The sequence below is a fragment of the Somniosus microcephalus genome, chromosome 22, assembly GCF_052327205.1.
Source record: "Somniosus microcephalus isolate GS21.2 chromosome 22, FLI_Smic_1.0, whole genome shotgun sequence".
NCBI lineage: Eukaryota > Metazoa > Chordata > Chondrichthyes > Squaliformes > Somniosidae > Somniosus > Somniosus microcephalus.
The window spans coordinates 62,244,851-62,270,588 of NC_141008.1; the positions used below are offsets into that span (position 1 = coordinate 62,244,851).

General features: G+C 43.1%; 1 protein-coding gene across 6 annotated transcripts in view; it reads right to left on the bottom strand.

Annotated features, from left to right (window-relative positions):
* Window positions 1-16,606, bottom strand: part of tada2a (transcriptional adaptor 2A) — a 29,112-nt gene extending 12,506 nt beyond the window's left edge. For 5 of the 6 annotated variants that reach the window (XR_015073261.1, XR_015073264.1, XR_015073263.1 and 2 more), the window contains exons 1-9: window positions 16,388-16,606; window positions 13,522-13,628; window positions 12,181-12,240; window positions 11,410-11,501; window positions 7,969-8,126; window positions 6,579-6,667; window positions 5,162-5,234; window positions 4,594-4,657; window positions 2,056-2,099 (exon numbers count right to left, since the gene is read on the bottom strand). Coding sequence is in view for 2 of the 6 variants with exons in the window: in XM_085964934.1 (XP_085821060.1) it covers window positions 2,056-2,099; window positions 4,594-4,657; window positions 5,162-5,234; window positions 6,579-6,667; window positions 7,969-8,126; window positions 11,410-11,501; window positions 12,181-12,240; window positions 13,522-13,628; window positions 16,388-16,412 (712 nt within the window). In the remaining 4 variants the exon portion in view is untranslated. The remainder of the gene's footprint in view (window positions 1-2,055; window positions 2,100-4,593; window positions 4,658-5,161; window positions 5,235-6,578; window positions 6,668-7,968; window positions 8,127-11,409; window positions 11,502-12,180; window positions 12,241-13,521; window positions 13,629-16,387) is intronic. The other variant, XM_085964933.1, reaches the window with a different exon arrangement.
* Window positions 16,607-25,738: the final 9,132 nt, after the last annotated feature.

Genomic DNA, 25,738 nt, shown 5'->3' on the forward strand with positions numbered 1-25,738 from the left:
TGTGAAAGGAAAACTGATATCCAATTTGTAGTGTACTACTTATTTGTTTGACTATAGCTTCTGAACCATTTTTAGCTCAGTGACTCAGTTTCAGAACAACAGAATGATTTACATGAAGCTCATCCACTATCACTGGCTTTCAAAAAAAAATCCCCCTTCAACAGATTATCAAATACTGGTACTCCTCCCCCAATACTAGTGACATTAGTACCATTAAAATCTGCTGTCTGCCCTGTAAAAATTCAGCTCCCCCTGATTCTGTGGCAGAGTTAATAATGTAGAAGAGTGAAATAGAATGCAACTGAATTTGGAGAGAGTGGGGAAATGGATTCTTGACTGGCAGATGTTCAACAATTTGCATTTATCTAGCACCTTTAATGTAGAAAAATGTCCCAAGGCACTTCAAAGGCATAATCAGACCAAAATAGATGCCGAGCCAAAGGAGGAGATATTAAAAGGGTGACCAAAAGCTTGACCAAAGAGGTGGGTTTTAAGGAGAGCCTCAAAAGGAGGAGAGGAAGGTAGAGAGGCGGAGCGGACTAGGGAGGGAGGGAATTCCAGAGTGTGGGGCCTAAATGGCTGAAGCCATGGCTGACAGTTGTGGGGCAAGGGGGCTACAGAGATAGGGTGGGGTAAGCCACAGAGGAATTTGAACAAAAGGATGCGAATTTTAAACTGGAAGCATTGGGGACCGGGGGCCAATATGGGTCTGCAAGGGCAGGAGTGATGGCTGATTGGGTCTTGATGCAGGATAGGATATGGGCAGCAGAGATTTGGATGAACTGAAGTTCAGAGTGCAGAGGATAGAAGGTTGACCAGGAGAGCATTGGGATAGTCAAGTCCGGAGGTGACAAAGGCGTCGGTGAGAGTTTCAGCAGCGGAGGGGCTAAGGCAGGAGAGGAAGCAGACGAGGTTACGGAGGTAGAAGTAGGGGGGTCTTCCGAACTACCACTGCAAGGATTTAAAAACAAGTACTAACATACTCCAAAATGCAAACCCACTGGTTTGTAGATGGAGGTTTGCCTTGGAGAGTCTTTTTGTAAATTCATTGGGTAGTCACAGGTAAAATTACAGTCCGATCCTTCTAAAAGAAATATTTCAGACAAGTAAGCAATTTTGTACAACATCAATTTGTATTTTGAATGGTGAAGTAATTGCTGCTAATTTTATCCGTTGGGTGGTGCAACTCACTGACGTTGGTTAAAGTAATTAATGCCTTCTTTTAGACACAATAATCTCAGTTCCACACATACAGTGCACTGGTAGCAGCTATAAGCACCTGCTGTAACATCTAGATTGCTGAGGGAGAGGCACAGATTAGCAACTGGTATTTGTTGATGTTTTGAAGATTTCAATTTTCAGTAAATTGCCATCACTATCACTTCTTCAGACTGATGTAAAGTAAAGTATGCAAAAGACACCAACTCGGGGCAAAAGCTGATAGAAAGGGTATTGCAATTTGAGAATTTGGATAGCTTTAACTTTTGTTTTATCTTGATTATATAAAGGAAATGTTTAGCAGTCTTAGCTTAATTCAACATCACGTGAATGGCCTTCGACAGCAACTGTCTACAGCTAAATGACTGAGGGAATTATCCGATTAAAAGGATTAGCAGAAGTATGCATAAAAGGATTAGACTGCAATAAATTTGAGAACTTTATTACAGACCCAATTTGTACACCAATTTCCTGCACAAAATACTTGAGTCATCAGTTTAAATAGAATTAATAAAGCAACACAATACAAAGTATGCTCTGTAGAAATTGCATTTACTTCATTCACAATTTGGGCTCAAAAACTGATTAATTACTGAAGGTGCATCACAACCTACTACAGGCAAACAAAAAACACTTGGCAGCAGCAGCAAGTGAATCACTGTTATTGATGTGCTCCTTCACTAACAGTGTAGACATCTGCAGTTAATACTATTTATACTTCTCTGAAGAAACCATGGAAAAGGTACAGTTCTGTATGACACATGACCGCTCCCCATTCAGACCCGTTACAATATAAACTCGTCTTTCTTAGATATACTGGACACTGATTATACTTACTCTGAAATTTTCTGAGGTTGATCAGGCCATGGTCTCTCAAAATTCTGCGGAGAGAGTAAAATTCTCTGGTCACAAATTCATTTCTAAATTACTGGTAGAATCAAATCACTTCTAGATTAACTCTCAGTTACATGATGTCATTGGTTTTACCAATAGATAGAAGTGTCCTGCTCCATAACATTTATAAATAAGCTCAATATATTCCCCACAGTAATATGGCATACACAAAGAACGCAAGAATTAGGAGCAGGAGTAGGCCATACGGCCCCTCGAGCCTGCTCCACCATTCAATAAGATCATGGCTGATCTTCAATCTCAACTCCACTTTCCCGCCCGATCCCCATATCCCTCGATTCCCCTAGAGTCCAAAAATCTATCTCAGCTTTGAATATACTCAACGATTCAGCATCCACAGCCCTTTGGGGTAGAGAATTCTAAAGATTCACAACCCTCAGCGTGAAGAAATTCCTCCTCATCTCAGTCCTAAATGGCCACCCTTGACCCCTTATTCTGAGACTGTGCCCCCTAGTTCTAGACTCTCCAGCCAGGAGAAACAACCTCTCAGATTCTACCCCATCAATCCCCCTCAGAATCTTGTATGTTTCAATGAGATCACCTCTCATTCTTCTAAACTCCAGAGAGTATAGGCCCAATCTACTCAATCTCTCCTCATAGGACAACTCTCTCATCCCAGGAATCAATCTAGTGAACCTTTGTACCGCCTCTAAGGCAAATATATCCTTCCTCAGAGAAGGAGACCAAACTGTGCACAGTACTCCAGGGTGTGGTCTTACCAAAGCCTTGTACAATTGTAGCAAGACTTGTACTCCAACCTCCTTGCAATAAAGGCCAAGTGCGGGAAAATATAGATGTGACGCATGCCTCACCGTTTCATAGTGCACCCTGGTGTTCAAACACACGCCACTACACCGCCTCCAACTTTATCAGAAAATTGGCCTTTACAGAGATAAAAGAGTCTGCAGCTGTGTTGGCGAACCATAGTGTGAAAGGGCACAGATTCTCGCAGCTGTACCACAGGAAGGTGGTGCTGTGCAGAGATCACTTGCTTTACTGCGGTGTCTGGGAAAAGGGGCAGTCCGAATCTAAACTGGATAACCTATTCCACAGCTACCAGGGAAAGTCATCTGGTGCAACACTCCAAACTGAATCCCACAAATTTTATATATAGCACCATTTGCTGCTTGGGAAGCATCATTTTGCACAACAATCTCTGGAGGCAGTGAAAGTGTCAGTTTCTGAGCAGATTGGAGCAACAGTTCAGGAATTCTAGTACACCGATTTCTCATTGTGCAAGTGGTAGTAAAAAGCTTGATACGCTCATAGATGGAACAATACATTGGTACACTGCATCAAATTTGTACAGTACAATGCTGGGGCATTCCATCAAACATTTCCCTACATTGCAACACTTCCGAAGTATTTCATTTGTTGTGCAGCAGTTTGGGATATCCTGCAGTCAGAAAGGCACGATATAAATGCAAGTCTGTTCTTTCTTTCTAAATGGCCCACTGTTGGTAACAACTTGCATTTATATAACATCTTCAACATTGCAAATATCCTAAGACGCTTCAGAAGTAAAGAAGGATGTTGAGCAGTCGGTGGTTGCTAAAGCTAAGCTCTTGATCTTGGTAACTGGTGGGTGCCGAGATGCAGGCGTAAGGCTAGGCTGCTCCTCACAAAAGGAGAAAGACAAAAAAAAAATCAGAAGGCAGTTTACCCTCAGCTACTCTATGGCTGGGAAAAGGCATGAATAATGGAATTGGAATTTACAGGGTGGGGGTAGAAATATAGAGTTAGTTAGCTGCAACACAATGTGTTTTTTCCATTCTGATAAAAAGGGCTGACACCAGCTTGCACAACACTAAGTTTAAAAAAAAAATCAACTTAAATTTAAATACTGCAAACAGCAAAAGGAGAAGCTGTGAAACCAATTTCTGGTTGCCAGCACTATAAAGTCTAACCTTGCTGTCATGGACAAGAATCAGTTTTACAGTTTGTTATTTTTCTGCCTAGAATGTTTAAACCTAAGTCAGAGGACCCCTTTTTTGCTTCCTTTATGGATGCGTTTGCAGTGGTATTGATGGATAGTAAAGGTCACTGCTACCACTACAGTTGTAGCAAACTCTCGATACACTGTCAGTCCTGGTTACAACATTACTGATAAATCACACCCAGCGAGACTTTCTATGTCTATTTTGTGTCGTACTGCAATATCTCCACCCTCAATACACAGCGACATCATTAAGGCGGCACTACAGACCTGTGTAACCTCATGGGCCAGTACACAGCACAACAAACCCACCTTGCAATGGCACACAAAAAATGACAAGCATAAGATCACCACTGTGTAAACTGAGGAATGTGAAACAGCAACTTGTTTTCAGGGGTAAAAGCAAACCAACAGGAAAAGGGATTCATTTTGATTTTTTGGGGGATTTAGAAATGATTTTTGGAAGAATAAAAGCTAAAAAAAAACCCCAGTGTACAAAAGGTCAAATAAAATCAGTAGGGACTTACTTTTTTCTTCGTTGTCTCTCTTTTAATCTGGAGTGATAGATATCTACCACCGCGAGCTTCAAAGCTATTCAAACAAAGTGAAAAAATATAAAAATGATGAAGGGGATTACTTGAGTAAATAGTTGCATCTAATCACTATATAAAAAAATAAAACATTGAATTTCAAGATAAACAGATAGTGAGAATGAACGAAAAGTGAAAGGCTCTTGGTATATTGCATGGCATTACAATGAGGGGAAAATATTATACTGAGTGACGGGCAAATGGCTCTGATGCGAAGAAATGTTGCCACTTTGTAATTCCTCTGTATCCACAAACATTTTGCTTGTAATATATACCAATTTGAGAGTTAAACGCAACAGTAACGTGAAGGATTTCTGGAATAATTTACACTATAATGACCAATTTACATTGGCATATTTCAACAGACTGCAACTGACAGATCATTTTGTAAAGAGGAGAATTAGAAGGCTCTATTTGCATGAAGGAAGAAGCATCAAGGATCCAGTTACATTTTGATGGGGTTTACTAGGCTAACAAAAGGTATGCTGTCAATCAAAAAACTCACCATGCAAAATATCAGAGTCATCCTCTACAAAATCAATATCCCTCAAGTCCCATTCTGCATAATTGTCAAATTCCTGTACGAGAAATAGATGCATCAGTTTCAGTATTGTTCAAATATTTTTTCTCAGATCTTTCCAAACAAAAATGCCATGTGAAAAGTAGAGAAGCACTGCTGCAACATTCATTAGAAGGCAGCTGGTCAGCCGGGATAACCTGTTGAAGAGTAAGTATCAAATGACAAGGTAAATTCACATATCCATGCTCTACAAGGACTTGTGCCTTGATTCTCCAATACTTGCTCCCCTTTGAGCATGTCTCCCCACTTGGAGCATGGGGGTGACTAATTTACCCTAATATCTACGCCAAAACCAAAGATATTGGCACACTTTGGCACCAGTGCAAATATTAAAATTTGGCACCACCATGTGACAATATACTGCACTGCATCCAAGTGCACTTCAATGGGGGGGTGGGGGGGAAAAGCATAACATGACCAGCTTGGGGAAAACAGAATCCCAAATAAAATAAAATAACTATGTAATATACAAATAAAGCAGCCAACTAGTTAACTTCAATTAAACAAGGCCTCTCTAATTAACTTTCAGCTACCCTAAAACGTACATTACAGGAAACTTTGTGTTATCCGGAGGCTAAATGTCCGGCAAGCTCGAGCCACCGGCAAAAATCAGGAGCCGTTTTGTTAGTTTTTTTTCTTCTCGTGGCTTTTTTTTTCCAACAGTCAGGCTCTGCAAAGTCTCTCTGAAGCTGTTGCTAAGCGACAGAGACGCTTCCAAGGTACGGGCCGACTGTTTAGAAGCTGTTGCTAAGCAACAGTGTTTGTTGCCCGATACGGAGCTGATGCTTCAACATTAACGCTGGTTTGTCCGGCAGTTTTGAGGGAACGGCAACAGCTCGGTGCCGTCGGTGCCGGATAGCACAACGTTTCCTGTATTAGGACTGCACGGGTACTCATTCCAATTGTTAACACCACTGAAAGCCTTTTTACTTAAAGAACTAGAGTCAATATTTAGTGTTTTAAAAGATTGTGCAGAATAAGCAATTTGTACAATGATTTTACATAGAATTTACTGCACAGAAACAGGCCACTCGGCCCAACTGGTCTATGCCAGTGTTTATGCTCCACACGCGCCTCCTCCCACCCTACTTTGTCTAACCCGATCAGCATATCCTTCTATTCCTTTCTCGCTCACGTACTTATATAGCTTCCCATTAAATAAATCTTTGCTTTTCGCCTCAACTACTCCAGGTGGTAGCACGTTCCACATTCGAACCGGTCTCTGGGTTAAACAGACATTTTAGTCCTTTTTATTATTATTTGCAAATGGTTACACTTGTTCGATTCTTTTAATGTTGATTCTTGAATTTGTTCTACAATCCAAGTAAGACATACAACTTACCTCAACAAAGTCTGCTCGTGCTGGCATATATCCTGCCATGTCCCTCGACACTGCAGAATCAAACGCTGGTCTGGGCGGGTCATCACAAGCTGTGGTTAATGGGGGAAACAACGGCACGATTTATTTTATAAGTAATGGAGTTTAATTTCAAATCGAAGACCAAAAATTAAATCTCAACGCGAGAAGATGGGCCATAAGATTCTCTTCATCCCCCCCCTCACCCACCCCAGAATCACAAGCAGCGTGTTTTGATGACAGGTTCACAGCTGAACCATTAACATAGTTTTCTCTTTCAGATGTTGATTGACCTGCTGTACACTCAGCATTTTCTGTCTTTTACTTTAGATTTGCATAATTTTCTTTTTTTTTATTTAAAAAAAGCTCCATCAGAAGTTTGGCTAAGTTGACAGGACCTGTGTTGGTACAGGTACAACACCGGTAATCCGGCACCCGACGGTCCGGCACCTTCAGTGGTCCGGCACGAATTGAAACCGGCGGAGTGCCGGCTGCGTTCCAAGGTGCCGGGCTCTTTTGCCGGCACTCGCGATCCTCGGGGGCCCAGCTGGGCCCCAGATCCCGCTGAACAAGGCCCCTCCCCTTTCCGGCGGGCGGCCGCGAATGCTTCCGGGGCGCTACTTTTAGTGCCCTGGCGAGGCTGGCGCCCCAAACGTGGCTATAGACAATTTCTAGGCCATTGGGTTTAATTATGCTCTGTGACTGCATGGCGAAGAGTCTATTCCACTTGTAAGCACTTCCAGTACTGCAACCAGCTCGGCCTCCAGAAAGTCCTCGTTGCACTTCCCCCTCGAATTTTGGTTTCAGTACAAGGAACCCTTCAGTGGTTCGGAATTTTCAATGGTCCGGCACTGGCCTGGTCCCGAGGGTGCCGGATTACCGGGGTTGTACCTGTACAAGATTAAGAGGACTTGGACAGTTATAAGAAACATGCACTAGCCTCCGGTAGCTATTACTTCTTTGAAGACCAGTGCTTCAATGCATGACATTCTCAGGTGAACAGCGAGTAGCAACAAGCTATTCAACTGGATGGGCATCACAGTCGAGCCTGATCAAGTCGGCACCCGACATCCCCGCAGGAACAAGCAGCCTGGAAAATTTTCCTTTCTGTGACCCAGGAACACCAAAGCCAACTGTAGCAATCCTATTAGCTCCGGCAAGATATCAGCAACTCAGCAGAGACCGAGGATCAAACCTGGGATCTTTCTGGTCTGTATAGCTCAACTACTCATTGGATAAGCTTAATGAGTCATCAGGGGGGTCTTCATAGGCCTTTTCAGAGGCCTGCCACAATTCAGTCGCTGGGGAAGCCATCTTCCAGTTAGGTTTTTTGTCCGACACTCCTTCTAGAATTTCAAATCTAACTAATACTCACATCTAAATGTGATTGCTGTATCAAGGTCTTTGGTTTCTTCAGACTGCTTCAAACTCAGTAAAGTGGAAGAAAACAGCGGATTGTTAACAAAATGTTTCATGTAGTGCTTCTCGCAATCTTCCTTGGATTTTGTACGTATCTGGTTGGCTACATCTTGCCTTCAAAAAAGAGAATTTAAAAAAAACGGTGGTTAACCGGTGTATTGTACATTTCTCTAGTGTATAACAACGTAATAAACAGTGAGTTACTGGGTAAAGGTGCTGCATAGTTCAACACAGCCATAAAAAAACACAAGTGGGTTAGAGTTTCCACCCAGAATCCAGCACAATTTTTCCGAACCAGCACAAAAGATCAGGGAATTTTAAATGTGAGTGAATTACACCCAAAACCACTTAAGTTTGTGTTTTCTGCGATCTTTTACGCTGGTTCAACAACAAAACAACAACTTGCATTTATATTATGCCTTTACTGTAGCAAAACATCCCAAGGTGCTTCACAAGAGTGCTATCAATCAAAATTTGACACCGAACCACAGGAGCTAGCAAGATAGCTGACCAAAAGCTTGGTCAAAGAGGTAGATTTTAAAGGAGCATGGCCACCAATGGTTGAGCGATTAAAATTGGAGATGTACAAGATGCCAGAATTGGAAAGGCGCAGAGATCTCAAAGACTTGTAGGGCTGGAGGAGGTTACAGAGATAGGAAGGGGCGAGGCCATGGAGGGATTTGAAAACAAGGATGAGAATGTTAAAATTGAGGCTCAGCTTCAGGCAGTTGTCAGGGAGAGGGATGGAAATAGCGGCCAGGGAACAGAGTTTGTGGTGGGGACCAAAGACAATGGCTTCAGTCTTCCCAATATTTAGTTGGAGGAAATTTCTGCTCATCCAATACTGGATGTCGGTCAAGCAGTGTCACAAATCAGAGACAGCGGAGGGGTTAAGAGAGGTGGTGGTGAGATAAAGCGGAGTGTCGTCAGCGTGCATGTGGAACCCGACATTGTGTTTTCGGATTATGTCACCAAGGGGCAGCATGTGGATGAGAAATAGAAGGGGGCCAAGGATAAATCGTTGGGGGACTCCAGAGGTAACGATGCGGGAGTAGGAAGAGAAGCCGAGCTTGCTGCAGGTGATTGTCTGGCTAGGATTTGATAGATAAGAATGGAACCAGGCAAGGCAGTTCCACCCAGCTGGATGACGGAGATGCGTTGGAGGAGGATGGTGTAGTCAACTGTGTCAAAGGCTGTAGATAGGTCGAGAAGGATAGTTTACCACGGTCAGAGTCACATAGAATGTCATTTTTAACTTTGATAAGGGCCGTTTCAGTACTGTGGCGTGGGTGGAAACCTGATTGGAGGGAATCAAACATGGAATTGCGGGAAAGGTGGACACGGATTTGGGAGGCAACAAGTTCAAGGATTTTGGAGAGGAAAGGGTGTTGGAGATGGGGCAGTCGTTTGCATGGACAGAGGGGTCAAGGGTGGGTTTTTTCTGAGAGTGGTGATGACGGCAGATTTGAAGGGAAGGGGAACAGTAGCTGAGGAGAGGGAACCATTAACAACATCAGCTAACATGGGGGTCAGGAAGGGAAGTTGGGCGGTCAACAGTTTGGGGAGAATAGGGTCGAGGGAGCAGGATGTGGGTCTCATGGACAACATGAGCTTGGAAACACCACGGTCTGATAGAATCCAGAGAAAGATTGAATTCAGGGCTAAGGCAGCGGGGAACATATGGGGAAGTTTGGCCCGGTGGGTTAGGGGAAGGGGCAGAGGCAGCTGAACGGATGGTCTCGATCTTTGTGACAAATAAAAAGTCCATGAGCTGCTTGCACTTACTATTGGGAGGGTGGTTTGTGGTGAAGAGAAGCCGGAGTTTTCTGTGCATTCCAGGTTAATCATTGAATAGAGAACAGTTTTAGCAAAGGAGAGCAGTACGTGATAGTGCTTTATGTCGTCCAACCGGATCTGGCGATGGATGGTTAAGCCAGTTGTCCGCCATAGACATTAAAGTCTGCGTCCCTTGGAGTTAAGGGAGCGGCGATGAGGGGTATATATTCAAGATTCAATTCGCCCGGATCAGACCCCAGTCACAAGTGGACACACCCCCAGGTCAAAATTGCAAGATTCCACCAATTGCGCTGGTTTGGGAAGGCTCTTCAAATTGTGCTCAGGCATGCGCACCAATAGCCACATTTTAAAAGTTTTTTCATATCAAAAATTATTTAATTTACTAAGAAACTGACTAGTGTACACCAATGAAATGGTTCAGTATAGTTTTTCTTTTAAAAAGTAATTTTCAGTGATTTTAAATCAGGTTACTCACAGGTGGAGGACTGGACACTTATTAAAAATGTTTCTTTTTGCTGATAAATTCAGCTGTATTAAGGTTACCACTCTTAAATACAAACATCAAGGAATACTTTTTAATGGAAAGAAAAAAGGAAACAATTATGTTCCATTACACGGCCCAATTGCGCTGATTCATGGAAGATTTTAAGTTTGTAATTATGCAAATGAATTTTAACCAAAATTTGTAAAGTAACCTAACCAGCGAAATTTCAAGTGCATTTTGGGCGCAATATCCCAATTGAGTGCTATAGGAATATACTGGCAATTTGTCAGTAATCTTTTCCAAAATATCTTGGCAGAGAATTCAGAAGCCTATTTTCTTGGACGGGTCAGTGTGTGAAGAATAGGCAAGACTGGGCTTTGAACTCAGGAGGTCACCAACCTAGGGCACTGAGTGGGACAACGGAGGAGATGTTGTGGTCAACCGAGTCAAAGGCTACAGAGGTCGAGGAAGGATAATGCACCACAATCAGTAGCACGAAGAATGTTGTCCGTGACTTTGCTGTTTCACTGCTGCGAGAGGGTCGGAAACCTGATTGAAGGGATTCCAATGAAGTTATGGGAGGGATGAGCGTGTATGCGAGAGGTGAAACTCAGTTCTTGAGAGAAAAGGGAAAGTGGAGACGAGGCGGTAGATTGCAAGGACAGAGGCGGCAAGGGTGGGTTTTTTGAGAAGCGAGTGATATCGGCAGCTTTGCTAGAAAGGAGTTCAGCATCCGAGGTTGGTTAATTACAATTATAAGCTAGCACGGGGCCAGAAATTTAATGGGAGCGGGCGTCAATGGAGCAGGAGGTGGATCTCGTGGACTGAGGTGAGCTGGGAGAGGGCATGGGTTGGGGAGGGGAGGGGGGAGATGCGAGATGAACAAAAGAGAAACAGGGTTCAGTGCCAAGGTGGGGGAGGATATTTCGCTTGTTGGGCATGGAAATGGGAGGAGTGAACAGCTTCTATCATTGTTAACAAAAAAAGTCCATGAGCTCCTTGTAAAGGGCCATTGTGAACTGAAGGCAAACCTTGGCAGAGAATACACCTTTGTCAAAGTTCGTTGGAAAAAGTGAGTTAATATTGGTATTGCGAGTAAACAATACGTTATATTACCAGTTTCCAAAACCACAGTCCATCACAGCCTCGAGCAATGCCATCTCCTCCTGAGCTGTCCAGTTTGGATCCAAAATGGGAAAATCAGATGTCTGCATGTAGGTAATGGAAAGAAAAAGCTATTTACAGCCATCACCATTAGTCTTATTAGTTCCAATGCTTTAAGTAGAGGAATTGCATTTCTTTTTTAAACTTGTGAAACTCTAGCACTGTCACAGTTGAGCTATGTCTGACTAGAAGAACTGAAGAGGCAGGTAAATGTAGCCATTTTCAGTCTCTGAACTAAAATTTCCTCCACATACTGTATGTTGTTCAATAAACTCAGCATAGCTCATTTTGAGAGTGCGTGGAAAGTATAAAACATCTTGACATAATATAGTTTACTCAGTATTCAATTCCTAAAAGCATGCCTTTTAAAGCTCAAGATTGATGTATCCTAATCACTACTTATCTTCTCCCCTACTTTTGTCAACCTAGTTGGTGCACTTGCACAATGGACCTTGGCCTGTTAACTAGGTGTGACAACTGAAGAGATCTCCCTAACCCTATATGGCTGTCCAATATTGTTATGCCTGCCTTCAACATTAGATACATAAACAAAATTGCAAACTATAGTTAAAATGATGTATATATGCACACCACACACAGAATTTATTTCTCTACAAGAAACATCATCAAGGGACGATCAGAACTTCCTCACTTACAAAAGAAATTCTGTATTCAGCTCCCAATATCTATGTATAGGGGAATTTTTAAAATCTATGTACTCACCATTATTTCGTAACTATGGTCACTTTGATGCTTCTTGTACTCAAACCCTCTAGTAAAGCACTACAAAACAGAACAATGAATTTTTAAAAAGCTATTCTTCCCATTAAACCTCCTAAAATGTTCTATACAGTGAGATCATCAATTAGTAAGACCGAAGTTTAGTTGGATATTTCTTTAGAAAATTAATTGTCCACTTTTTTCTTTTATCTCCCAACAGTGCCATTTGCAACCAATCTTCCGAATTGATTCCTAATTCCCCATCCTTTTACAATGCTTTTCAATACAAAGCAGTCATGAGTTTTAAGGCTTTATGCTATGTCATCGTGTCACTCAAACCTGAGGTTGTCAGCTAGTACTTCAGAAAACTTCAAGCATAAAATCTGACACCAAAACAAAGCTTAGTTTTCAAGCTCAGGTGTCAAACTACAGCAGAATCACAAATCATTGAACAAGTTCAAAAATTGCTATTCACGTGCTTTCTGGGATTTTTTTTACATTGCTTTTACTATGAGTGACATGACCACTTCTAGATCATCTTCAACTTGAAGGAGACTCTCAGAATGTGAGACTCCTTTAGGTCTTTTCTACCATCATTTATTACTGCAAAATTACTACTTTTATTCAGTGGCGGAGCCAGGGTCAGCCAACCGAGAGGGGGTAGGGGTTTGTTTGGGGGGGGGGGGGGGGGGGGGAAAAGGGAGAAAGGGTGTCAAAATTGAGATTTGGCCAACTTGGCAGGAAGGGGACTGAACTAAGAACTGGGAAAAGCCGACATGCTATTCTGAAGGCCGAGCTGGGAACCACACAAACTTGCAGGCCCCACGTGTGATAGAGGTTTCTGGGAGGAAAACGAAGGCGGTCCTCCAAAGCTGCGTTGGCCGACCTCAAAATGATTGGGGATGGGTTGTGACCCCGACCCTTCACTGTTTTTATTACTGTACCATACAAATATGCATTAATATACAGAATTAATCACCAATACGAGAACAGTGGGGAAAAAAGACAACTCATACGAACACGTAGCCCAACCACTTTTCATATTGTGGGATGTGTTTCCCAGTATCATTCAATTAATTTTTCTATATTTTTCATTATTTTGGACTACAAATGTTCCTGGATGGGGCTATTGCTGACATCTATAATAAAACACTGCAACTGCAGGATGTGAAATATAAGTAAGGAAGAGAAAACATGTATCCTGCAGTCTCGTATAAACTCAGTTTATCGTATGTGTACCTAAAATCATATAATAGTACAGCACAGGAGGCCATCCGGCACATCGAGAACGCGCCAGCAATTTCGAAGAGCAATCCAGTTAGTCACACTCTCCGTTAAGCATACCTGTAAGCATATAAGCAGCGGAGGAGGTCCACAGTCTGCACATTTTATGTAGGGTTCCATCAGGTAAGAAGAGCAACCACGACATGGTGGTTGATCAAAAGGATCACCTGAAATAAAATCAGATCAAGATGATTCAGTGGTTTCCAGCTCCGAGTATTGTAACAAAACTGTAATACATTGCATGTACACACATTACGTATTAGTGTCGCCACTCAGCTTTCACTAAAAGTGTAACAGTGGATTGATAAAGGTTCATGCAGCCACCCTAGCAATAATTCATTATCTCATGGAAGTAAAATACTGCAGATGCTGGAAATAGGAAACAAAAACAATCAAAACAGTCCAAAGATGTGCGGGTTAGTTTGATTGGCCATGATAAAAATTGGCCCTTAGTGTTAGGGGGGATTAAATACGTGGGGTTACGGGGATAGGGCTTGGGTGATCAGCCATGATCGCGTTGAATGGCGGAGCTGGCTCGAAGGGCCTACTCCTGCTCCTATCTTCTATGTTTCTATGTAAAACCACAAATATCCTCCCCACAGATACTAACTGACCTACTGTATTTGCAGGTTTTCTGTTTTTATTTCTGTATTTTATTAAATTTATTTCACAATAAGGCTTGCATACATGGGGTAAGGCTTGCATACATAAAGGAGAAGGAAAGAGAAAGATATGGGAGCAGGGTGGGAAGAAGTAGTAGAGTGGAAGGGGGTCATGTGGCATATAAACACAGGCATAGACCAGTTGGGCCAAAAGGCCTGTTTCTGTGTGTAGATTCGAAGTAATTCTATGTAAAAACAATGTCAATTTATAGGGGAGAAAAATCTGATCAGTTTGTGAAATAAAAAACTTAAAATGACTATTCAAATTCTCCCATCCTACATTTCTCCCTTTGTCTCCTGAAAGATACAACTCAAGTTAAGAGTGCAGTTCGACAATACTGGCAGCCCTGCAGCATTATGTGAACCTAGTTAGAAAGTGCTACTTAACTATTTATATTTTCCCATCCCCTTTTTTGATTCTATTTATATGCCTGTCCGTCTCTTATTTTTCACTTTTGAAGGGTCTGCGCCTGAAAAAAATAACTTGTCTGTTCAGATTATCTGCTCATTATCACATTGCTGTTCGTGGGAGCTTGCTGTGCGCAAACTGGCTGCTGCGTTTCCTACATTACAACAGTGACTACACGTCAAAGGTACTGAATTGGCTGTAAAGTGCTTTGGGACATCCTGAGGTAGTGAAAGGTGCTATATAAATGCAAGTCTTTCTTTTCTCATTACAGATGCAGACTGACCTGCTGAGTGTTTCCAGCATTCTCTGTTTTTGTTTCAGATTTCCAGTATTTGCAGTTGTGTTTTTTTTTCTTTTGGTTGCTATTGAACTATTATGAGCATCATAAGCAAGCGCAAAACCGACAGAGGATCAGCAAAGGAAAGACTTGCATTCATATAGCGTCTATTACGACCTCAGGACATCCTGAAGTGATTTACAGCCAATGAAGTACTCTTGAAGCGTAGTCACTGTAGTAATGTAGGAAACGCACAGCAAGCTCCCACAAATAGCAGATGTGATAATGACCAGATAACTGGGTTTTTTTGCAGCAGAAACATTGGCTGATTCTTAAGCAAAATACTGCGGATGTTGGAAATCTGAAATAGAAACAGAAAATGCTGGAAATACTCGAGGTCAGGCTCTAACTTTTTTCTAGCTCTGACGAAGGGTCATCAACCTGAAATGTTAACTCTTGTTTCTCTCTCTCTACAGATGCTGCCCTGACCTGCTGAGTATTTCCAGCAATTTTCTGTTTTTTATTATTATTATTGGCTGATTCTTCATGGCTTCCTGGCTAGGGAGGCCAATGATTCGAGGTTTACTGCTGCCGCAGTTGGCATGATGAACCAGCGGGTTGAATGAATCTGGACCAATCTTCCCTGGTCTGTTACAGCTCAGCCACACACACAGCTTTGCCTGCACTTCCCTGGACCACCATCAGAGGAAGGAGAGCAAGTACATGACACATGTGGCACGGTCTCTCTAACTGAACACATGAGCAGAGCTCCAGTTTGTGAAACATTTCAGCAGTCGGTGGCTAGGAAATGGAAAAGCAGAAATGATTAAATTCAGTCTGAAAAGGTCGGGATTGGGTGGGGGCGGTCATCAGCCTGCCGCTAACCAGAGGTAACGTGAGCACCGACCCTCTAGTGCAGGAAAAGACGCCTCAGGGACTCTTTAACTATTGAAAAAATGATGTGGAGATGCCGGTGTTGGACTGGGGTGGACAAATGTAAGAAGTCACACAACACCAGGTTATAGTCCAACAGCTTTATTTGAAATCACAAGCTTTCGGAGCGCTGCTCCTTCGTCAGGTGAAGTGAAGAGATGCATATAGGCACAGCATATGCAGTCAGAGAATACTGCCAGATGATTACAGGTAATCTTTCTAACTGCCCTTTATCACACCTCGGCAGAGAGATAATCACAGCAATCAAAGGTGTGAATGGTGTCCAAACAGGTCAGTCAGGAAAACATTACATCAAAGAACAATGAGGTGGGATCACAGGGGGTCAAATGTTGCAGATGCTGGGGTCTGTATGAAAAACAAAAAATGGTATTGAAAAAATGGTATCGTTTTTGCTCCATTACTCTTACTGGTTTGCTGCGATTGGTTTCTGCAGATTAATTTGCGTTTTCTGCCAAGACCGTTGGATTTTAAAAAAAGAGGGATACTTTATCGGGAAGCAAAAACGGCCCCCACCCCGAACTAACTGGGTGCAATTCAGTTCGATTGCCGGCTCAGTGTGACCGAGGAGGGAGGTCGATGCTCTCCGGCCTCCCCCCGCCGCCGATGGTGAGGGGAGCTACTCACTGCCAAACGGCGCCAGCCGGTCCATGTCTCACAAATCGGCGCCCACGCAGCAGGAATCAAATAAAACAAAACACACACACAAACAAGGATCGTCGCCGTGTGTGTGTATGTATGCGGGTTGGTGGTGTTTTTTTTTCATAAAGTCGGCGCTGCTCCCGATTTGCCGAGCCACTGTCCTCCTTTCGCCGCCATTTTAAAATTATTTTCTCCCCCACACAACACACGAGCTTCAACGGCCCGCCTGCAAGATGGCGCCCCCACGTCACTCAGGATGATTGGCAAGCAGGTCAGCCAATCAAAGACCAGGATTCCACCGTAAGGCCCCCCCCCCTCTACGCCGGAGCACGCTTCAGCACAGCCCATTGGAAACAACAAAAAACCACGCAAGTGTGAGAAATCTGAAACCAAATCCCTATCAGGTTAAATTGGGCATGAGTGAAAATTAAAAATATTTACAGGTGATCTGAGCTCCCTTTCACCCATAACTGCTGATTGCACATGTCTGAAAAAAGAACACATGGTACAAGCAGTACAGATTCTTTCATAGAAACATAGAAGATAGAAGCAGTAGGCCATTCGGCCCCTTGAGCCTGCTCCAAATGAGATCATGGCTGATCATCCAAATTCAGTACTCTGTCCCTGCTTTCTCCACATATCCCTTTAGCCTTAAGAAATATATCTAACTCCTTCTTGAATATATTTAATGAATTGGCCTCAACTGCCTTTTGTGGTAGAGAATTCCACAGGTTCACCACTCTCTGGGTAAAGAAATTCATAAGAACATAAGAAATAGGAGCAGGAGTAGGCCAATCGGCCCCTCGAGCCTGCTCCGCCATTCAATAAGATCATGGCTGATCTGATCCTAACCGCCAATCCACTATCACAGAACCATCTCCTGAATCTAACAGAATTAGACACACGAAATAGGAGCAGGATCAGGCTACACGGCCCCTGGGCCCGCTCCGCTACCCACAGGGCCATGACTGATCCGAACCTAGTCTCATGTCCAAATTCCTGCCCGCTCCCCGTAACCCTTAATTCCCTTTACTTCTAGGAAACTGTCTATTTCTATTTTAAATTTATGTAATGATGTAGCTTCTACAGCTTTTTGGGGCAGCATATTCCATGGACCTACCACCCTCTGAGTGAAGTAGTTCCTCCTCATCTCAGTTTTGAAAGAGCAGCCCCTTATTCTAAGACTATGCCCCCTAGTTCTAGTTTCACCCATCATCGGGAACATCCTCCCCGCATCCACCCGATCCAACCCCTTCACAATTTTATATGTTTCAATAAGATCGCCTCTCATTCTTCTGAACTCCAATGAGTAGAGTCCCAATCTACTCAACCTCTCCTCATATGTCCATCCCCTCATCCCCGGGATTAACCGAGTGAACCTTCTTTGTACTGACTCGAGAGCAAGTATGTCTTTTCTTAAGTATGGACACCAAAATTGTACGCAGTATTCCAGGTGCGGTCTCACCAATACCTTGTACAACTGAAGCAATACCTCCCTATTTTTATATTCTATCCCCCTAGCAATGAAAGCCAACATTCCATTGGCCTTCTTAATCACTTGCTGCACCTGTATACTAACCTTTTGAGTTTCATGCACCAGGACCCCCAGATCCCTTTGTACTTCAGTACTTTCCAGTTTCTTGCCAATAAGATAATAACTTGCTCTACGATTTTTCCTGCCAAAGTGCATAACCTCACACTTTCCAGTATTGTATTCCATCTGCCAAATCTCTGCCCACTTACTTAGCCTGTCTATGTCCCCTTGCAGGTTTTTTATGTCCTCCTCACTCACCACTTTCCCTCCCATCTTAGTATCATCTGCAAACTTTGATATGTTACACTCGGTCCCCTCCTCCAAATCGTTAATATAGATTGTAAAGAGTTGGGGACCCAGCACTGACCCCTGCGGAACACCACTAGTTACTGATTGCCAGTCTGAGAATGAACCATTTATCCCAACTCTCTGCCTTCTGTTAGATAGCCAATCCTCTATCCATGCCAGAATATTACCCCCAATCCCGTGATTTTTTATCTTAAGCAATAATCTTTTGTGTGGCACCTTGTCAAATGCCTTTTGGAAGTCTAAATACACTACGTCCACTGGTTCCCCTTTATCCACCCTATATGTTACTTCCTCAAAGAACTCCAGCAAATTTGTCAAACATGACTTCCCCTTCATAAAACCATGCTGACTTTGTCCTATTAAATTATGATTATCCAAATGTCCTGTTACAGTCTCCTTAATAATGGACTCCAAAATGTTACCTACCACAGATGTTAGGCTAACCGGTCTATAGTTTCCAGCCTTCTGTCTACTGCCCTTTTTAAATAAGGGTGTTACATTAGCAGTTTTCCAGTCTGCCGGGACCTTTGCCGAGTCCAGGGAGTTTTGGAAAATTATTACCAATGCATCCACAATCCCTACCGCCACTTCCCTCAAGACCCTAGGATGTAAGCCATCAGGTCCAGGTGATTTATCCGCCTTGAGTCCCATTATTTTACCGAGTACCACTTCCTTAGTGATTTTGATCGTGTTTAGCTCCTCCCCCCCTTTAGCCCCCTGTTTGTCCAGTGTTGGGATATTCTTAGTGTCTTCTACTGTAAAGACTGATATAAAATATTCATTCAGTGTTTTTGCCATCTCCATATTTCCCACCATTAATTTCCCGGTCTCATCCTCTAAGGGACCAACATTTACTTTAGCCACCCTTTTTCTTTTTATATAACTATAAAAACTCTTACTATCTGTTTTTATATTTTTTGCTAATTTACTTTCATAATCTATCTTCCCTTTCTTAATCAATCTTTTGTTATTTTTTGCTGTCTTTTAAAGTTTTCCCAATCCTCTATCCTCCCACTAGATTTGGCTACCTTATATGCCCTTGTTTTTAATCGAATACTATCCTTAATTTCTTTACTTAGCCACGGATGTCTTTTCTTTTACACCCTTTTCTTAGTGGAATATATATTTTTTGGAAGTTGTAAAATAACTCCTTAAATGTACACCACTGATCATGTATCGTCTTACCCTTTAATCTATTTTCCCAATCCACTCTACTCAATTCCGCTCTCATACCTTCATAGTCTCCTTTATTCAAGCTTAGCACGCTTGTTTGAGATCCAACCTTCTCACCCTCTAATTGAATATGGAATTCAATCATGTTATGGTCACTCATTCCAAGGGGATCCTTTACTAGGACATTTTTAATTAATCCTGTCTCGTTACACAGGACCAGATCTAAGGTTGCTCGCCTCCCTGGTCGGTTCAGTTACATACTGCTCAAGAAACCCATCCCTAATACACTCAATGAACTCATCCTCAAGGCAGCCCTGCCCAATTTGATTTGTCCAATTAATATGATAGTTAAAATCCTCCATAATTATAGATGTTCCCTTATTACAAGCCTCAACTATTTCCTGATTGATACTCCGTCCAATAGAGTTGCCACTGTTCAGAGGCCTATAGACTACGCCCACTAGTGTTTTTTTCCCCCTTATTATTCCTTACCTCCACCCAAACTGTTTCATTATCCTGATCTTTTGACCCAATATCATTTCTCTGTATTACAGTGATTCCTTCCTTTATTAACATAGCCACCCCACCTCCCCTTCCTTCCTGCCTGTCCTTCCGGATCGTTAAATAACCTGGTATGTTTAATTCCCAGGCATTGTCACCCTACAGCCATGTTTCTGTAATGGCCACAAGATCATACCCATATGTAGTTATTTGTGCCATTAACTCGTCTATTTTGTTACGAATGCTACGTGCATTCAGATACAGAACTTTCAAAGATGTTTTGTGACACTTAGTTCTTGCTTTTGCCCTTTTTATTACTTTACCTTTTACTCCATACCTTCTGCCCCTTCCTGACACGCTCTGGTTTTTAATTTCCCCACTGCTACCTAAGTCTATGGTTGTCATTTTTATTATTTGCTCTCTAGGAACCTCCCTCCCACTAGTTAGTTTAAAGCCCTCTCTACAGCCCTAGTTATATGATCCGCCAGGACTCTCGTCCCAGCACTGGCCAAGTGAAGCCCGTCCCAACGGAACAGCTCCCTCCTGCCCCAGCACTGGTGCCAGTGTCCCAGGAAGCAAAACCCATTTCTCCCACACCAGTCTTTGAGCCACGCATTTAACTCTCTAATTTTATTTGTCCTAGCCAAATTCGCTCGTGGCTCAGGTAATAATTATTACCCTTGTGGTTCTGCTTTTTAATTTGGCCCTAGCTGCTCAAACTCCCTGAGCAGAACCTCCTTCCTTGTCCTATCTATGTCGTTGGTACCAACATGGACCACGACAACTGGATCCTCCCCCTCCCACTCCAAGTTTCTCTCCAGTCCAGAGGAGATGTCCTTAACCCTGGCACCGGGCAGGCAACACAGCCTTCGGGACTCTCGCTCTCGGCTGCAAAGAACTCTATCTATCCCCCTAACGATACTATCCCCTACCACTACATTTCTTTTAACTCCCCCCACTTGAATGGCCCCCTGCTCCACGGTGCTGTGGCCAGGTTGCTCATCCTCCCCGCAGTCCCTGTTCCCATCCTCACAGGGAGTAAGAGCCTCGAACCTGTTGGACAAGTGCAAGGGCTGCGGCTCCTCCAACACTACCTCCTGGATCCCCGTACCTGCCTCACTTCTAGTCACACCATCCTGACCCTGGCCACGGACTACATCTGAATTAATCTAATTGGTGTGAATACCTCGTGATACACAGAGTCCAGGTAACTCTCCCCCTCCCTGATGTGTCTCAGTGTTTGAAGCTCGGACTCCAGCTCTTCAACACGGAGCCGGAATTCCTCGAGCAGCCAACACTTACTGCAAATGTGATCACCGTGAGCATCAATGGTGTCCACCAGCTCCCACATATTGCAGCAACACATCACCTGATCTCCCATTCTATGTAATTAATTAAATTTATTAATATTATTCTTAAATACCCTCTGCCCCGATTCTAGATGGTGAATATCGCACCTGAGAAACTATAAACCAAAGAGATTTAAGCTTAAAAAGGGAGAAATACCTATCAACCAATCACTTACCCGCTTTCTGGTGACGTCACACTTGGGTTACTTTTTACCTCTCTCCTTCCCTCCGAGTTCCCAGACTGGAGATTGGTAGGCCTTACCTGGTCTCTGGGGCTTTTATAGCCCCGCTCTGCCGCTCGAGATTCCCGCCGATGCACTGAGGCCTTACCTGGTCTCTGGGGCTTTTATAGCCCCGCTCTGCCGCTCGAGATTCCCGCCGACGCACTGAGGCCTTACCTGGTCTCTGGGGCTTTTATAGCCCCGTTCTGCCGCTCGAGATTCCCGCCTACGCACTGAGGCCTTACCTGGTCTCTGGGGCTTTTATAGCCCCGCTCTGCCGCTCGAGATTCCTCCTCATCTCAGTCCTAAATGGCTTACCCCTTATCCTTAGACTGTGACCTCTGGTTCTGGACTCCCCCGCCATCGGGAACATCCTTCCTGCATCTAGTCTGTCTAGTCCTGTTAGAATTTTATAAGTTTCAATGAGATCCCCTCTCATTCTTCTAAACTCTGGCGAATATAAGCCTAATCGAACCAATCTCTCCTCATACATCATTCCTGCCATCCCAGGTATCAGTCTGGTGAATCTTCACTGCACTCCATGGCAAGAACATCCTTCCTCAGATAAATGTGCACTCACATGCTTAGGTATGTGTGAACTGCAAAGTCAGCGACAACTGAGGTATCAGTGGATACTAGAAAGATTTTGCATTTATATAGCATCTTTCATAAAGTCCTTCACAGCCAGTTAAGTACTGTTGCAGAATTGGGGAGAAGAGCAAGGTCCCACAAACAGCAATGAAATAAATGACCAGATAATTAGTGAAGCTGGTAGAGGGATAAATGTTGGCTAGGACAACTTTTCTCCTCCTCTTCAACCAGTGCCATGGGATCTTTTATGTTCATCTGAGAATGAAGGCAGATCCTCAGTTTCTCATCCAAAAGACAGTACTTCAAACAGTGTCAACCAAGACTGTGGGAGTAAGAGGCAAGAGTGCTACCAGTGAGACAAGATAGACATACTATGCTACAAATACTATGTTGCAAAGTATGTTTTATTCTTAAATGTTTGTTATGTTGAAAACATAGTTCTTTTGGTCATTTGGTTTATGGAAACCCATTACAACGCCACAGTGTAGGTACAGCCATTGGGGGTAGGGGAGGGGAACCTTTTCTTGTCCCTTTTTGCACTGGTAACATCACCTAGTATCCCTATTCCAAATCCCAGAATTATCCTGAATGTTAACCCACCCCTAGCTATATGTGATTGCACCTTTGTGCCAAAAAACTGAAACATCTGCTGATATTACTGAAGGAAAACATGCAGATGAATAGGAAGTGGCCAAAGATGGAACCTTAGGTCATTCCTGAGGTAACAGAAGGGCTTTATCCTCCTGCTTGTTTTCATAGGAACAGGCGTAGGCAAATTAGCCTCTCGAGCTTGTTCCGCCATTCAGTGAGATCATGGCTGATCTGTGGCCCAACTCCATATACCCGTCTTTGCCCCCAATCCCTTAATAGCTTTGGTTAACAAAAAGCTATCAATCTCAGATTTAAAATTAACAATTGACCTAGCACCAATTGCCATTTGCGGAAGAGAGTTCCAAACTTCTACCACCCTTTGCGTGTAGAAGGGCAAGATTGCCAACATTCCCCCTTTCCCCACCCAGCAAATGCTACGGATTACCTTAATGAGGAAGTCCCTACTTTTCGGGTTGCCACTCAGCAGGCTGTCTCTGCCTGTCAGTCAGGAGGAGAGAACTGGATGGTTCAACATGGAGAAGCAGTGGAAATAGAGAGATGAAGAAAATATCAAGTAGCACATTTGTAATGGAAGAACCTCCCATTATGCTAATCACAATCAAAATAATTTTCATGTGGTCTGTATTAGTCACTGTTGTTGCCAGCTGCTGTAAATGAGTCTACGTGTGTTTGTAACCAGTGTGCAAATTGATCAGGTACTTGTGCATCTGTTGTATTTAACACACTGCAAATACAACTAAGCCCAAGGAAAAAAAAATTCAAGGAGGCAAATTGATGTTAATTGGATGTTAATACAACATTGTTTCATATGCACCCAGCTATCAAATATATGTGATTTACGATGCTTTGGTTTGTAAATGAAATAAAGCTATAAAAATCATATCGTGCAGTTTTTTCTTTCTAACTTTAATACACAGACAACAAATATTCAGTTTGCTGGCTGAACATTTGTTGTCGAACACAGGGTCATTTGTGATTTTGCAAATTTTGCAAGAATCAGACAGAATTCAGTAACCCTGCGACAGTCCTGGTCTGCGCTACCAGAAACCCTTAGCTATTTTTCTTTATTGCTTCAAATCTACGTCAAAAAACATTTTGTACTATTGTATTGAGTTTATTTCCCTTGTTTTCAGGGCTGCTCTTAAGGTTACTTGAATTTACAGCATGTATTGATTTAAAGCTCTGTACGCCACAGCTGAGCCAGTAGCAGAGCTGTACCCGTCATTCTCTTACCTGCAACTGGCATCTTCCAATGATTGCATGGGTCAACTGACTTACGTCAACATTGCTTGGCAGCTGCAGCGCAGTCTGGCCAGTTTTGGGGAGATTCAAGCGGATGGGAGCAAAAATGGATGGAGCTGCTGCCCTGCTGGCATCCTGCCCACTTTGTGCCTCCCTCAAACCAGCGGGAGCTTTATTTAAAAATCAATTTGGGGTGCGTCAGTCCTGCATGCCCTTTTCTGCCATTCTGGTGTGCAGGATGTGACATGGGCATCCTGGAGTTAAGTATAGGGAGGTCATAGAAAGGACCACGTCTTAACTGTTTTTGTTTATTTTCCTGCTGGTACTTACATTCCCTTGAGACTTTGTGCTAATAGTTGCATTTTTGTTGTCCCAAGGATCATTACAGGCATCAATGGGTTTCCCAATGGAAATCCCCTAGCTGATGTGAAAGAGGTCAGGCTGCAAGAGAGATGTTCTGTGCCACCGGCTAGTATTCACACACCAGCATCTACGAACAGAAATAAACATACCTTGCTTTGCCAGGTGATTATTGCAAGTGGAGGCTCCTCTTTCGAACGGAAGTTGAGACAGCAGACATGATACCACCAAGATAGGTGAATGCCTGACTAGCTGCACTTTTGTATGCTTCCTTGCCACTAGTCATTTCAGTAGGCCTAGCTTGTCAAACCTGTCCTGCAATGGTTGTGGGAAACTCTTCTCAGGAACTGGGTAGATAGAGGAGCAGGTGCAGAGCTGTGCCATCTGTATCAAAGGCACCTACATCTTCCAAGCTGGCACAGCCAGTGACAGTAATGGTCAGCTGGGGTCTGAAACATGGCTCTTTCTCCTTCATGGATGCTACTGCACTAACCTATGGGGTGATGCTGTGGAGTGGTACCAAGGGCCATCGTTCTTGCAACCACCTCATGCAGTACTACCCCCCATTTGTCTGCAACCTCATAGCTTTCCTTTCTCTTCCCATCCCATCATTTTGGCCTGCCTCCACAGTGCAAAAAAAATGTTGAAATGCCTTTTGAGGCTCTCGAGGCTTTCAGAATTTTTGTCACTTGATTGTGACACTCACTTTTAATTGTCCCCATCCTTTTAAATTTCAGTTACACGTAATCCTCTGCTCTCACGAATATGATCCCTACACCAGTTCGATACTGCACTTGAAGGTCATGAGAATGAGCTCAGAAAATTGGGTGCAAATTGCACACTTCCATTTGAGTCTGTCCAAAACCCACGAATAGCCATTCTGAAGTAAACCAGGCTAAAAATGAAACATCCAGGGCGAGATCTCGGAGCCTCTCAACAAGCGTAATAGGTACTAACATCCTTAATAATTACGATGATAAAAAAAACTTTAAAAAGTGACAATCTGAAATTAAACAGAACATGTTGGAAATATACAAAAGATCAACAGTAAGTTTTGAGGACCCTGCTGTTCATTGTCTTTTGCTGGGAGTATGCTGCCATCTCCTGGCTATCAGAAGTTTTGCAAATCTTCTTGCTGCTTTTCGAATTTAAGAATTCATTTTCCAAGAGTGCACCGTGTATGATTTTCGGATCTTCAAACTAAATGATCCAAAAATTGTGAGCAACACCTGCCAGAATTTTTGAAACACGTTCCCAGTGAAGGTCTGCACTGGGAGCACAAAGTCAGAAATTACCCCATTAATTTCAAGGCTGCAGTACCACGTACTTTTTACTATGCTGTACCGTTTAAATCGGACTCTATTTTAAACGTTATATTTAAATAATATCGTAATTAAAAATAAAACTGTGAAAGGGTTTGCATGTTGTAATATTTTGCTTTGGC